This window comes from Gigantopelta aegis, chromosome 15, assembly GCF_016097555.1.
Source record: "Gigantopelta aegis isolate Gae_Host chromosome 15, Gae_host_genome, whole genome shotgun sequence".
Lineage (NCBI taxonomy): Eukaryota > Metazoa > Mollusca > Gastropoda > Neomphalida > Peltospiridae > Gigantopelta > Gigantopelta aegis.
In genome coordinates, this window is record NC_054713.1 from 20,303,675 (window position 1) to 20,319,745 (window position 16,071).

The following is a 16,071-nucleotide window of genomic DNA, read 5'->3' on the forward strand; positions in this document are numbered from 1 at the left end:
AAGGGAAGATTAGATTTAATCATTCCTTTTTCCAGCATACAGAAAATTCCCGACTGATTAGTTAGAACATGTGACTGTCTTGTTGGGGTGTGTGTACTCAACTTAACAAGTAAAATTGTTAGGTATGTGAAGAGAAATCTTTGACTCAGGAAGAGAGGTTTTAGGCTTTTGTATAAATATTATTAAATGAATACTGTTTACAAAAAGCTACAAAATCTAGGCATGCATTCCTATGCAATAGTTTTAAAACCAGATTCTATTATATGCCTTCAGGGATGTTTGAAATCCACATTCTATCCTTTTAAAGGAGTTCCAATGGCCTTGTAGTTTTTGTGTTAACCTAATGCTTCTTTACTATTACACATCATAAGTTATTTTGTTTGTTCTTTCTTTCAATAGTAATTAATCTTTTGTCTTGTATGAAATACTATTAGCAATGCACCTTTACAGTGGTGCCATATTTGTACAACTAAGCTACATTGTAGCTCAGTCTTTTGTTTTGAATTGTTGTGTGTGCATCAGATACTGAACATTGTGAATGTAGTATGAATTCAAAACTTAGTAGTACACATACAAAATGTATTTTCCATCTAGTTAGAAGTCAAAACAGCTCAACTCAAATTTGCGATTAATTCCATGTACATCTGTAATATATAACCAAGCAGTTATTTCCTAACACAGTTAATGAAATGGTTGTGCACAGAAAAGAAAATTATGAAAATAACTTGTCTCACCTAAAAATTTGAATTGTGAGGCTTTGACTTTTATGTAATGTCCTTTATGGACAGGTGGTTGTTAATGAAGTCACACTGTACAGTTTTATCACATTTTATAAATTAGTTTGCCCGTCTTAAGAGTTGTTCCTTTATTTAAAAACCAATTTGTTGTTTCAAATATACACATAATAAAGTAACTTTATATTTTTACAAACAAAAGTGTTGTTGTTCATTGTGTATGAGATAAACTCAAAGGTGATTTTACATTTTTGTTACATCATTTACTTGAAGATCAATATAACTTGCATTTGAATAGGAAAATACTATGCAGAAGCAGTTAACTGAACATTCAAACATACCATTTAATACAATACCAATAATGCAGCACTTTGTTACGTTGTGGTATATAAAATATGTTCTAAAGTCCAATATCCACCTCCCCGTCATTTAACATATTTTACTACAGTAAAACACAAACACATAACAGTCTTAAAGCCACAATCTTGCTGCCCCATCATTTAACATATTTTACTATGGTAAAACACAGAACAGTCTTAAAGCCACAATCTTGCCGCCCCATCATGTAACATTTTACTACGGTAAAACACAGAACAGTCTTAAAGCCACAATCTTGCAGCCCTATCATTTAACATATTTTACTACGGTAAAACACTTAACAGTCTTAAAGCCACAATCTCGCCTCCCCACCATTTAACATATTTTACTCCGGTAAAACACAAATACAGAACAGTCTTAAAGCCACAATCTCACCTCCCCATTTAACCTTGCCACCCATACAGTAAAACTTACCAGTTAACATATTTTACTACAGTAAAACAAACACAGAACAGTCTTAAAGCCACAATCTCGCCTCACCACCATTTAACATAATTATTTTACTACGGTAAAATACAAACACAGAACAGTCTTAAAGCCACAATCTCGCCTCCCCACCATTTAACATATTTTACTACGGACAAACACAGAACAGTCTTAAAGCCACAATCTCACCTCCCCGCCATTTAACATATTTTACTACAGTAAAACGCAGAACAATCTTGCCGCCCCATCACTTAACAAATTTTACTACAGTAAAACACGGAACAGTCTTAAAGCCACAATCTTGCCGCCCCATCATTTAACAAATTTTACTACGGTAAAACACAGAACAGTCTTAAAGCCACAATCTTGCCGCCCCATCATTTAACAAATTTTACTACGGTAAAACACATAACAGTCTTAAAGCCACAATCTTGCCGCCCCATCATTTAACATATTTTACTATGGTAAAACAAACACAGAACAGTCTTAAAGCCACAATATCGCCTCCCTACCATTTAGCATATTTTACTACAGTAAAACACAAACACAGAACAGTCTTAAAGCCACAATCTCGCCTCCCCACCATTTAACTATTTTACTACAGTAAAACAAACACAGAACAGTCTTAAAGCCACAATCTCGCCTCCCCACCATTTAACTATTTTACTACAGTAAAACAAACACAGAACAGTCTTAAAGCCACAATCTCGCCTCCACACCATTTAACATATTTTACTACGGTAAAATACAAACACAGAACAGTCTTAAAGCCACAATCTCGCCTCCACACCATTTAACATATTTTACTACGGTAAAATACAAACACAGAACAGTCTTAAAGCCACAATCTCACCTCCCCACCATTTAACATATTTTACTACAGTAAAACACAGAACAATCTTGCCGCCCCATCACTTAACAAATTTTACTACAGTAAAACACGGAACAGTCTTAAAGCCACAATCTTGCCGCCCCATCACTTAACAAATTTTACTACGGTAAAACACAGAACAGTCTTAAAGCCACAATCTAGCCGCCCCATCATTTAACAAATTTTACTACGGTAAAACACATAACAGTCTTAAAGCCACAATCTTGCCGCCCCATCATTTAACATATTTTACTATGGTAAAACAAACACAGAACAGTCTTAAAGCCACAATATCGCCTCCCTACCATTTAACATATTTTACTACAGTAAAACAAACCCAGAACAGTCTTAAAGCCACAATCTCGCCTCCCCACCATTTAACTATTTTACTACAGTAAAACAAACCCAGAACAGTCTTAAAGCCACAATCTCACCTCCACACCATTTAACATATTTTACTACAGTAAAATACAAACACAGAACAGTCTTAAAGCCACAATCTCACCTCCCCACCATTTAACATATTTTACTACAGTAAAACACAGAACAATCTTGCCGCCCCATCACTTAGCAAATTTTACTACAGTAAAACACAGAACAATGTTGCCGCCCCATCATTTAACAAATTTTACTACGGTAAAACACAAACACAGAACAGTCTTAAAGCCACAATCTTCCCGCCCCATCATTTAACAAATTTTACTACGGTAAAACACAGAACAGTCTTAAAGCCACAATCTCGCCTCCCCACCATTTAACATATTTTACTACGGTAAAATACAAACACAGAACAGTCTTAAAGCCACAATCTCACCTCCCCACCATTCAACATATTTTACTACGGTAAAACACAAACACAGAACAGTCTTAAAGCCACAATCTCACCTCCCCACCATTTAACATATTTTATTACAGTAAAACACAGAACAATCTTGCCGCCCCATCACTTAACAAATTTTACTACGGTAAAACACAGATTGTTAACAAATTTTACTATGGTAAAACACAAACACAGAACAGTCTTAAAGCCACAATCTTGCCGCCCCATCATTTAACAAATTTTACTACGGTAAAACACATAACAGTCTTAAAGCCACAATCTTGCCGCCCCATCCCACCATTTAACATAAAACACAGAACAGTTAACATATTTTACTACGGTAAAACAAACACAGAACAGTCTTAAAGCCACAATCTTGCCTCCCTACCATTTAACATATTTTACTACAGTAAAACACAAACACAGAACAGTCTTAAAGCCACAATCTCGCTTCCCCACCATTTAACTATTTTACTACAGTAAAACAAACACAGAACAGTCTTAAGCCACAATCTCGCCTCCCCACCATTTAACATATTTTACTACGGTAAAACACAAACACAGAACAGTCTTAAAGCCACAATCTCACCTCCCCGCCATTTAACATATTTTACTACAGTAAAACACGGACACGTAACAGTCTTAAAGCCACAATCTCGCCTCCTCACCAGTTAACATATTTTACTACGGTAAAACACGGACACGTAACAGTCTTAAAGCCACAATCTCGCCTCCCCACCATTTAACATATTTTACTATGGTAAAACACAAACACAGAACAGTCTTAAAGCCACAATCTCGCCTCCCCGCCAGTTAACATATTTTACTAAAATTTAAAGCACAAACACAACTATAGCTTTAACAAAATAAGTGAACATTGTCTACCGTCTTGATGCAATATTCTAGTCTCATTCCCAGAGCATGAATATTAATGACCGATGGTGACTTTAACATGCACTTTTTAAGTCGCAGACCCTGTGTATATGGTATGAAAATTAAACTGACTTGATAGGTAGAAAAGAAAATTGAATAAATCTATTCTAAATACTTAAGTACATACCTGGTAAAATATACACATTGGGATTTTAATCCATTTATCATGTAATAACTTTATAATAAGACTGTTTTGAATCTTTGATTATACATTATTTCATTACACCTTATGAAAACATTACAACTTAATTATTAGGCATGATTTATAACAGGACGGATGGCGTCCTGTTTAAAAAACAAAAACAACACAAATATACAATATTGTAAAATAAATGGTTTTATTTCTTTTCTTTTAAAATTGTATTTGCCACACATTCTATGAAACATACACTCCAGTAAAATAAATATTTTGTTTTCTGTAAATAAATTCTATTTCATTCATACATTCTATTTGTCACACATTCTATGATACATACATGTACACCTGAATAATATAAATATTTTATATTTACTGTAAATAAATTCTATTTTATTCATACATTCTATAAAATATGCACTCTGATAATATAGATTAGTATTGGGAATGATTGGAATTTCATCATCGGTTATAATCGGTTGGCAACAACCGATCATCTTTCGATTACACAATCGGATAGAATTATATGAACATAAGGATTTGAATAATGCAGGTCATGTACTTACTGCCGAGTTCACCGGGATCTCGACCCTACAATTGGTACATTTTACCTTTAATTATTTAATATATCTTTTTATTTATGTAGACATGAAAATAAACACTAACCCCAACATATTTACATCAATTCTATCATCTAAACTGGAAGAACAATTACAGTTAACATTTTCCCACACAATCAATTACAGATTTTTATATTCAATCATCACATCGGTAGAGCCAAATTTAACGATCTATTTTCGATTATAATCGATCTTTGGAACATCACTAATATAAATATTTAAAAAAAAATATTACACAACAAATTTTGCATTCTGCATAAAGTTAATTTCTCACTATTAAACAGTTGCTCATTAAACCCCCCCAATTAATGCAATTATTTCGTAAGAAAAAACATTTTGGAATCTCTTATTTTCTTATTATCATATATATCTGATGCATATTTTGTATAAATGATGTGGAGTTTCAAATGATTAGACTATTGACATTTTATTTTTAAAATGCCATTGGACTTGTGTTTCCATGGGAATATGCTGACCAATAAAAATGAAAAACAATAACTCGCAAACCCTAATTTCAGTCTGTGAAAAGGGACATTAAGTTACATCTGTATAAAGTTACAATAAAGTAAAACAAGAGTCTGTGACATTGAAATGGGGGAATACCTTCTAAAAATAGACTAGAGCTCATCTCCTTAACTGTTGCTTCTAAAAGGTTAAACATGTACATTTTTGAAATTATGAAAAATACATTTTAAATTTGCAGTATTACAAACACCAGAAACACTCGGATGTACGAAATGAATAATCTAAACAATAAAATGTAAGTAATGTCTGCTTTCAATCATCACAAATGTATCTATAATAGTGACAATTATGAGTACTTAGTGTTTAAAAACTAGGCTCTGTCCCTTTAAAGCATCTGACCCTAATTTCTGAAGTGAATATATTTTGTTTCGCATAACATTAATTTTGTCCTACTTGCTGGATTTTCTAAAATTGATGACACTTTACGAACAACACTGCAATTAATGTCAGGGTTTCTACAATTTTTATAAAATCCACTAGCCATGGAATCAGTGATTTAAAATTTAAAAAATTTCCTAGCCACAATTAAAAATTCACTAGACCTACTTTACTTGAAGTTAATACAATTTTACTAAATAATAGTAAGTACTTAATAATTGGATGTCATCTAACGAGGGAGACAGATTAAAAACACTAACATTAGGGGATGGGTGCAGGATATTCACATTTACAAAACAGACTTAACTGCAACAATTTACTTCGTTTTTTCCACTAGCCGTCTGGCATGACAATAGTAGTTATTTAGTATCCCAACATTGAATATCACTAGCTATGGGATTGGGGCTACCATGATCTAGAAGCCCTGAATGTGTTAAGCTGATGATAAAAAAACCTGTAATAGCCGAAAACATGACACGACCCAACGACTAGGTTAAGTAGCTATAAATAAAAGGGCTGGTATGCAACTCAGTGGTAGAGTGCTGTCTTGTGAGGAGTCAGAGGGCGGGACATAGCCCAGTGTTAGAGCACTCGCTGGGATCAATCCCCATAGTGGGTCCATTGGGCTATTTCTTGTTCCAGCCAGTGCACCACGACTAGTATATCAAAGGCCGTGATATGTGCTATCCTGTCTGTGGGATGGGTCATATGAAAGATCCCTTGCTACTAATGGAAAAATGTAGCTGGTTTCCTCGCTAAGACCATATGTCAGAATTACCAATTGTTTGACATCCAATAGCCTATAATTAAAAAAATCAATGTGCTCCAGTGGTATCGTTAAACAAAACAAACTTGTGAGAAGTCAGAATTGACTGTCCTCTGCATCCCAATTAGGGTCCATGCTTATAAAACTAGCCTAAGACTCAAATCTCAATTTGTATGGTGTTTCCATGGTACTAAGTAAAGTTTGTTTTATTTAACGACGCCGCTAGAGCACATTGACTTTTTTATCTTATCATCGGCTATTGGACGTCAAACATATGGTCATTCTGACACTGTTTTTTAGAGGAAACCCGCTGTCGCCACATAGGCTACTCTTTTTACGACAGGCAGCAAGGGATCTTTTATTTGCGCTTCCCACAGGCAGGATAGCACAAACCATGGCCTTTGTTGAACCAGTTATGGATCACTGGTCGGTGCAAGTGGTTTACACCTACCCATTGAGCCTTGCGGAGCACTCGCTCAGGGTTTGGAGTCGGTATCTGGATTAAAAATCCCATGCCTCGACTGGGATCCGAACCCAGTACCTACCAGCCTGTAGACCGATGGCCTGCCACGACGCCACCAAGGCCGGTCCATGGTACTAAGAGTCTTAAACCAGGCTGCAATCTTTACTGGCCTGCCTATGGAAAAGTGCATACAAGAGATCACTTTCTGCAGGTTTTGTTTTATAAGAGTAGCTTGTGTGACAGCAGCAGGTGTCCTCTCTTTCTCACGAGATAGCCACGTTAAGACACCAAATTGCCGTAGATTAAATGTGTTGAGATAACCACATTAGACACGAAATTACTGTGGTTTAAAAAGTGCTGAGGTGTCATACAACAAACATTCCTTTCCTTTCAATTATACCCTACTTATTCTGAACACAGTTCACAATGGTCTTAACTGAAACCTATGATTTTGTACTTCTTATATTTAATTGTACCACGATCTTTGATCCTATGCTCTTAAATGTATATTTTATATTTACTTGAACCAGGATCTCAAATTTATGCCTGTAAACGTACATTTTACATTTAGTTGTACCAGGATCTCGAACCTATGCTTGTAAATGTACATTTTATATTTATAGTGGTACCAGGATATCTGGAACCTATGCTTGTAAATGTACCTTTTATATTTAGTTGTACCATGATCTGGAACTTATTCTTGTTAATGTAAATGTTTTATGCTTTTCCATGTACACATGTATTAGCGTCTGTGTGTAACTTTAGCTCGGTAAAGCGATGGGGCAAGCAGAGTTCACATTAGCGTCTGTGTCTAACTTTAGCTCTGTAAAGCGAGGGGACAAGTAGAGTTCACATTAGCGTCTGTGTCTAACTTTAGCTCTGTAAAGCGAGGGGGCAAGCAGAGTTAACGTATGGTGCAAAGCTATGGCAGTAAATCCCCAAATGCGATGATTTCCTCCAATGTATACGGGAAGAGTGTAACCAGTGCCAGTACGAAACTGGGTTGTTCCAAAGTTAGCGGGATCACATAAAGACTCTATACTTCTTGAGAACACTTCTTCTACCTGCAAAACATTAAAAACAAAATCAATTATCAACTTTTGTGACAAGAAGCTGGAAAAATTAGTTGAATTTTAATCTGAATTTAAACAATGGTGAAATGAGGAATGTCCAGATTTTTTTTTTTTTGTAGCTTTATATTGGGCCTGGTCCTTTACAAAGAGCTAGGGGAGGGACATAGCCCAGTGGTAAAGCACTTACTTCATACAGCAATCTAATTAAAATTAGCTCCACTATTACATGTGGATCTAACACCAGCCAGTTGGAGCTCATGTCCACCAATCAAAACCTTACTTGCAGAATCCTGCCAGTGATTTAAAACTAACAACACTGCGTAGTCCCCAATGTCCAGGTAACATTTCGTCTGTAAATAATAATTTAAATATTGACCAATCACACTTCGCCTTTTATAATGTTATTTGGGAGCATACAAATTCTAAAAATATCGGGCGAATCTATTTTAGTGGCAGCAGTACAGCGAACCATACCAATACGTACTGGGTGGGTTATCAGTCTTCAATTTTACATTAAAAATTATTTATTTATTTATAAAACCCCCCAACTAAATCAGTCTTCAGTTTTACATTACAAATTATTTATTTTATAAAATAAAACATGTTTTAAGGCATTCGTAATTCACACGAAACATGTCGTATACCCTTAAGATAATTCGGAATGTTTTCAAATTATTTTTAAATCACTGGCAGGATTCTGCAAGTAAGGTTTTTATTGGTGGACATGAGCTCCAACTGGCTGGTGTTAGATCCACATGTAATAGTGGAGCTAATTTTAATTAGATTGTTCATACAGTGTCAGTTTGGGATCGATCCCCGTAAGCAAAAATGAAGTGGGTTTTCTGTCTTAAGATTACCAAAATTACCAAATGTTTGACATCCAATAGCCGATGATTAATAAATCAATGTGCTCTTGTGGTGTCGTTAAACAAAACAAACTTTTACAGAGAGCTGTGATATAAATAATACTCCGTCTGTTTTGTTTTTGGTCTGCTTTTATATGTTAATGACACCAATACAAACATGATGACACTACTTATATGCACTAAGTTTTAGATGATCATGTGCTTACATTATTTTATCTATGCTTCCAACTTTTTTAAGATTACCTAATCTCAACTTGGCTTTATATTTTTTTTAAATTGTACCAGCTTGTCTAAACTAATCATGGGATTTCCTTTAAGCTTACATCATCTCTTTCATTTTACCATAATACAGTGGGTTTCAGATAATCACATATTGGCTAATAAAAAAATATTACAGCTAACTGAACAGACAATTTTCACAGAAACACAGAACCAAATCTTATTTTTGTGTGTAAAAAACCCCGCCTTCTATGCCAACATCATATGATCACTAAAAATGGCTGTGACAATTTTTGATGGGTGTCATTTTGAATGAGATTATTGTATAATCTATAGTAAACAAAAATAAGAATGATTTTATTAAAAATTATTTCTAAAACAATTAATATTTTTATAAATGAAAACTACATCAATTTGTGAAGATATTAAATATTAAGTTTGTAAACTATAATTCAACAGTTATTGTAGGGATCTTAGTAGGAAAAAACATGACTGACTTATGGTTTACATGTAGTTTAGACTTCATATGGAGATAGGGGCGGGGTGTAGCCCAGTGGTACAGCGCTCGCTTGGTGTGTGCTTGGTTTGGGATCTATCCCCATTGAGCTATTTCTCATTCCAGCCAGTGCACCACAACTGGTATATCAAAGGCCATGATCTTGTCTGTGGGATGGTGCATATAAAAGATCCCTTGCAACTAATGAAAACATGTAGCAGGTTTCCTCTTTGACTATATGCCAAAAATTACCAAATGTTTTACATCCAATAGCAGATGATTAATAAATCAAATTTCTTCTTCATCTGGTGACAAATAGGCTCAAACCTACCAGTCATACATGTATGCTACATGTATAAGGTGTCAAAACATTAAAATGAATAGACCCCTGATCTGCTTAAGCGTACTTGTATTTAGCATTTCTAAGTTTACTTTAATACATATATAATTATGTCTTTAGAACAATCAACAATTCATTCTTTATTTTTGAGGTTATCTGGAACCCTTCTGTTTAATTATGGAATTACCGATCTTAATGTTAGTCCAAACTGAAAATATGCGTTATCATCTATTCAAATAAATAATCTGTGTGCTTGAATAATCTAATGACAGCAAGCAACCCGCTGTATTTAGGAAGGAATGTTTTATTTAACGACACTCTCAACACATTTTAATTACAGTTATATGGCGTCGGACATATGGTTAAGGACCACTCAGATATTGAGAGAGGAAACCCACTGTCGCCACTTCATGGGCTACTCTTTCTGATTGGCAGCAAGGGATCTTTTATATGCACCATCTCACAGACAGGGTAGCACATACCATGACCTTTGATATACCAGTCGTGGTGCACTGGCTGGAACGAGAAATAGCCCAATGGGCCCACCGATGGGGATCGATCCCAGACCGACCGCCCATTGAGTGAGTGCTTTACCATGGAGCTACATCCCCCTAGTTGTATTTAGAATATCTTTAGATGTATGTTTGTCTTATCTCGACTGAGCTTCATATTGTCTTTACTCCACTTTCAGCTTCCAATTCTCTTTACATTTACCTCATCTGAACTAAGTTTCAGCTTGTTTATATCTATGTCTCCACAAAATCCCAGAACTGGTGTGACAAACATATTCTGAAATATACAAGTAAATTCCTATTACTTTTGTCAAGCACAATGCTCACACATACCGGGTAAGTCTAAGAACATCACTAAATGGTGACAAATAAATGATGTGCAATTAAATAACGACAAAATATAATTCAGTGAAAATAAATGATGACAAATATTAAGTAGTGCAAATAAATATGACAAATATTATTCAGTGCAAATAAATGATGACAAATATCTTTCTGTGCAAATAAACGATGACAAATATTATTCAGTGCAAATAAACGACAATAATTAATATTCAGTTCATTGTATAAATGTTTTTACACACACCCACCCTCAATATTGAAATTTCCCTTTAAATGTTTCACTCACTCGCTAGAAAAATCCTACATCCGTTCCTGCACAAATACATTTTGGTTTTTTAAAAATACTCTTTCTGCCAATTAAAACTCAAATTAAAATTCACCAAACGTGATGGTAATGCTGGCATGGATCCGAGAACTATGACCTTATCCATGGAGATGCCTATCTCTTCCTCCATCTCTCGAAGAGCTGAATGGACTATATTTTTATCAGTTGAGTCTATATGGCCTCCAGGAAAACTGAAATCATTCAGAATGAGACTTTAAAAAACATATATTTCTAAACCAGATCACGCTGGTGACCTAATATTTATCCAATTTAGACAGGATCCAGTGTTTTAGAATTTAGAAAATTAGGGACAGCTCAGCTTGGAACTCTATTAACATGCCCCTATACCCAGGACTTCTAGGATTTTTAAAAATCCACTAGCCATATGGAATCAGTGATTTTTAAATTTACTAGCCATGATTAAAAATTAACTAGCCCTACTTTACATTAAGTTAATGTAATTTTACTAAATAATAGTTCTAATCAGATATGTTACCTAAAGAGGGAGATAGAGATTAAAAACACTAACATTGAAGGTTGGGGTGGGGTTAGGATATTCATATTTACAAAATAGACTTAATGGCAACATTTAACTTTCTTTTTTTTCCACTAGCCATCAGGCATGGTAATAGTAGTTATTTACTAGCCCATCATTGAATATTACTAGCCATGAGAGTGGGGCTACCATAATCTAGAGTCCCTGCTATACCCTCAAAGGTTTTAGGCACGTTTGTCTTAGGTCCGATCTCTGGCAATTCAGGACAGGATTCTAGTTTTGTTCAAGTTTTACTGTACAAGACATCAACATCAATTAGCATACGAAAATACTATAATGGTCCTGCATGTTACACTAAAAAAAAACCTGCTTTGTTTTATCCTATTTTATTCAAAAGTAGATTTCAATTACATCTATTTAATTCACATGCCCTACATGTAAGTATAGATGTGCAGGGCTGTAGCTAGGATTTTTTGTTTGGGGGTGGGGGGGGTGGGGGGGGGCAGAGTAGTTAATAGTCTAATTAAAACTCCTTTTCTTTAAGTTTCTATAATGCTTTCCGAATTTTTTCTGAGGGGGCCACTGCCCCCCTTGCCCCCATGCTAGTTACGGCCCTGATGTGTGTGGTGTATGTGTGTAGTGTAAGCCCCATCCCCAAACTTTGAAGTCCCCCTAGTCTTAATTTACCCCATTTTAATAATTTTTGGGAAATTTGTTGTGGCTACAAATATTTCTGTACCATCTATATAAAAAACAGAACTTAGAAGTAGACACCATCTGGCTCCTAAATGAAAAAGTTAATGTAGAGAGCTGTTGTACATGTATATACACAAATATCAGGGGTCCAGGGGCAAGGACGATTAAAATGCGAGGAAACGCAATGTTTGATGAGGAAACACTGATCTGAGAATTCCCACCCCTGAAATATAAAAATTTAAAATACCTGACTTCGCCTCTGTGTTTACGTAATGATGACGTGCGAACGGTAAACAGAATCGATGGTTTACGCTCAACGTAGCATAATGGAATCAAGACAGCTGCTTCTGCGGGTTTCTCCTTCATTCCAAGTGCAGCAGGACTTCGCACTGACTTCACTTTCAAAACGTTCCTTCTTAACTCGCTCAAAATTGGCATCAGAGAATACACCATCTATTGTCAATTTTGGATTTACACTTGTTGTAGAAAGTCGGCAAGATGGAGATGTGTTTATGTCGCAGTACTTATCGTTATTGCTTAAACCTTTAAACCAATATGAATGATACATGTGTGCTGAAAAATGTTTTTTAGAATTTGATTGGCTATATAGACAAGTACACAATGCGGGCACAGGTGGTTTCATAAAGTTCTCCGACATGAATAATAGACTTCTACGACTGCATGTGTTCATCATAATTATCGTAGATGATACCTTTCAGGCTCGGTATATATATGATATTTTATATATATACAAATTACAATGCATGTATTTACAAATTATTTTTACATGTATGTATATATATGCCTATACTTGTAATAAATGGGCAGATACATATACGTGTACATAATAAGAAAGACCTGGGGGTCAAATATTTATAAAACAGTTACATGTATATACAAAACTACATGTATGTACATGTTAAAATGCTCATTATGTACTAAGAGCTGAGGTTGTAGGTATAAAAGAAGCAAATCTTGAACCTGGAAGAGAAGAGAAACATATTTTGAGTGTTAAAGAAGAAACCCGCTACTATAACATATTATGCTATCTCATTTTTTGTTTTATACAACTTAATTCCATTTGTGACTGGGATAAGAATAATAATAATAATTGATTTGCGTAGCATCTGTATATGGGCAGAGCAAAAATATAATATATACCTTTATGTAGGCAGGGTGTAGGCTGAGGGGGGTCTGCTTTCAGAACCAAAACATACAGGTTTATACATACGGAGTTTCTGATGGTGCAAAAACAAAATAGTAAAAGGGTCCACTTGGTTCATATTTGACCCCCCCCCCCCCCCAGTCCAGATCACGCTACGCTCCTGGTAGGCCATCAGAACAACAATAACATAAATATACATTAACAGGGTTCATACAGGTTTGAGAAAATAAAATTCAAGGACTTTCAAGGACTTTTTCAAGTACCGGTACTTAAATTAATTTTTCAAGGACACAAAAACATGTTTTAAATAAATTTACCTAGTAATAAAAAGTAGACTGTTATTACACATATAATTATACACTGCTTCAAGCCGTATTAATTTAACATGGAAGTCCTTTTGAATACAGGGGGGTAAGTACATTTACTGACGATATTTAAATGTCACAGATACTAACAGTGTATTACAGATGATGCACTACTTATTTCATACAAACCAATTTTACAGCTTTGCCCTCCAGTTTTAATCCTAAAAACAATATTTTAATGGTTAGGTGCGCCGGTTCACCAGACATCACTGTATACATATCGAGCTCGGTTTGTCCACATCTTGAGGACGGGCGTCTCTGAACTAATCTGTGACGTCAATTCCCAAGAGCGCTATGGCCGTTTGCCTATTATCGTTCACCAGTAAACCTCCGTCACAAAATTTATTGAGTTGCAAAATACTAACGCACATCATTAAATCTGTTAAACTAGCCTGAGAAACAAAACAAAATACACACCTGATCATTTATTCAAACTACAAACATACAGACTTCGTATGGCTGCCTCGCCCATGCTTGCTACACTGAATACTTTAGAGCATAGTCTGCATCGCGCTTTGTATCCATCATCGGGCACACACAAAAGCCAGTCCTTGTAATCCTTGGTTTGCAACCAGGCATCGTTAAATTTACACTTGCTTGGCATGTTGAAAGAATTTTCATGGTCAATTTAACAATCAAACAATGGCGTCTTCCGATGATTGCACAACGACCACATGTCCGCATGCGCAAATACTTTGACCCTATCAGAGAGCAGTTTTTATGAATATTTAATTTCCGTGGACAGCCGAAGCACATATTTGGTGGGAATGACAAAGAAGTTTTGGATTGACACGTAAATAAACCTACAGAAGCGATTAATTAATTTTTTTCTAAAACTAGGAAAGGCATAAAATTCAAGGACTTTTTAAAGACTTTTTCGCAAAAATACGATTTTTCAAGGTTTTCAAGGCCTTGATTATACATAAACAAAATTCAAGTACTTTCGAGCACTTCAAACACCTGTGCGAACCCCGCATTAATTACATGAACATCCTCAAGGATGGGATAATGACTGGGTTTTTGTTTTTAGAGAACCACCAATAGATGGTTTGGTTTACTTTATCACTGAGTCGTGTACTGTAGGCCTTTTGTCTTGATGTACCTCTTTTGGATATACCGGCCTCGGTGGCGTTGTGGCAGGCCATCGGTCTACAGGCTGGTAGGTACTGGGTTCAGATCCCAGTCGAGGCATGGGATTTTTAATCCAGATACCGACTCCAAACCCTGAGTGAGTGCTCCGCAAGGCTCAATGGGTAGGTGTAAACCACTAGCACCGACCAGTGATCCATAACTGGTTCAACAAAGGCCATGGTTTGTGCTATCCTGCCTGTGGGAAGCGCAAATAAAAGATCCCTTGCTGCCAATCGGAAGAGTAGCCCATGTAGTGGCGACAGCGGGTTTCCTCTCAAAATCTGTGTGGTCCTGAACCATATGTCTGACGCCATATAACCGTAAATAAAATGTGTTGAGTGCGTCGTTAAATAAAACACTTCTTTCTTTCTTTCTTTCTCTTTTGGATATATAGGCACACTGATAAAGTACAGTAGTCTTAAAACTTGATTTCTGAAATGTATTTAATAATTAAGCCATGCATTGTACTAAAATAAACGGTGAGACTGCCATCAATTTAAAATTAATTTTAAAACACCAGTGACTGAATCACGGATACACTGCAGGGCTCGAAACTCGCCAAAAAAGAGTGGCCCCAAAATAATAATGGGTGTTGGCAAATTATGGTACGTGAACCACGAGCAAGATTTTAATATTGATTAAATATATATGAAATACAAATATTAATGGTGGCTCGTATGTTTAAGTCACCCAAATGGGACCATTGGTCGCATTTGGCGACCTGACCACAGGCCGTTTCGAGCCCTGATACAAATAACATTAACTTGATAAAAGTTACTTGGTTTTGAAAGAAAAGTCCGACTTTTAAGCCTAAAAAACACCCAAAAAAGCCTGAACACATGCTTACCTTTCAATAACTGACCTACATAATTATAGTTTGCAGTTCAATATCATATTTTTTTTACACTAGTCGAATAAAATATAGTAACAAATTTTGCCAAAAACCATATGACTTAGTAGACTGGTAATAATACCTCAAAAAGCAAAGCGTAGCA

The 16,071-nt window shown here is 35.6% G+C and overlaps 1 protein-coding gene across 2 annotated transcripts; it reads right to left on the minus strand.

Moving 5' to 3' along the window:
• Positions 1-7,060: 7,060 nt before the first annotated feature.
• LOC121390476 (nucleoside diphosphate-linked moiety X motif 8-like) lies at positions 7,061-16,021 on the minus strand. 2 transcript variants are annotated; one of them, XM_041522300.1, is made up of 5 exons: positions 15,924-16,021; positions 12,663-13,396; positions 11,279-11,414; positions 10,759-10,833; positions 7,061-8,114 (listed from the first exon to the last, which is right to left on the minus strand). In XM_041522300.1, exons 2-5 carry the CDS (start codon positions 12,866-12,868, stop codon positions 7,905-7,907), a joined length of 627 nt encoding a protein of 208 aa, XP_041378234.1. In that variant the 5' UTR covers positions 12,869-13,396; positions 15,924-16,021; the 3' UTR covers positions 7,061-7,904. The 2 variants fall into 2 exon arrangements, with proteins under 2 accessions (XP_041378234.1, XP_041378235.1); XM_041522301.1 differs by lacking the exon at positions 15,924-16,021 and having other exon boundaries at positions 12,663-13,644.
• Positions 16,022-16,071: the final 50 nt, after the last annotated feature.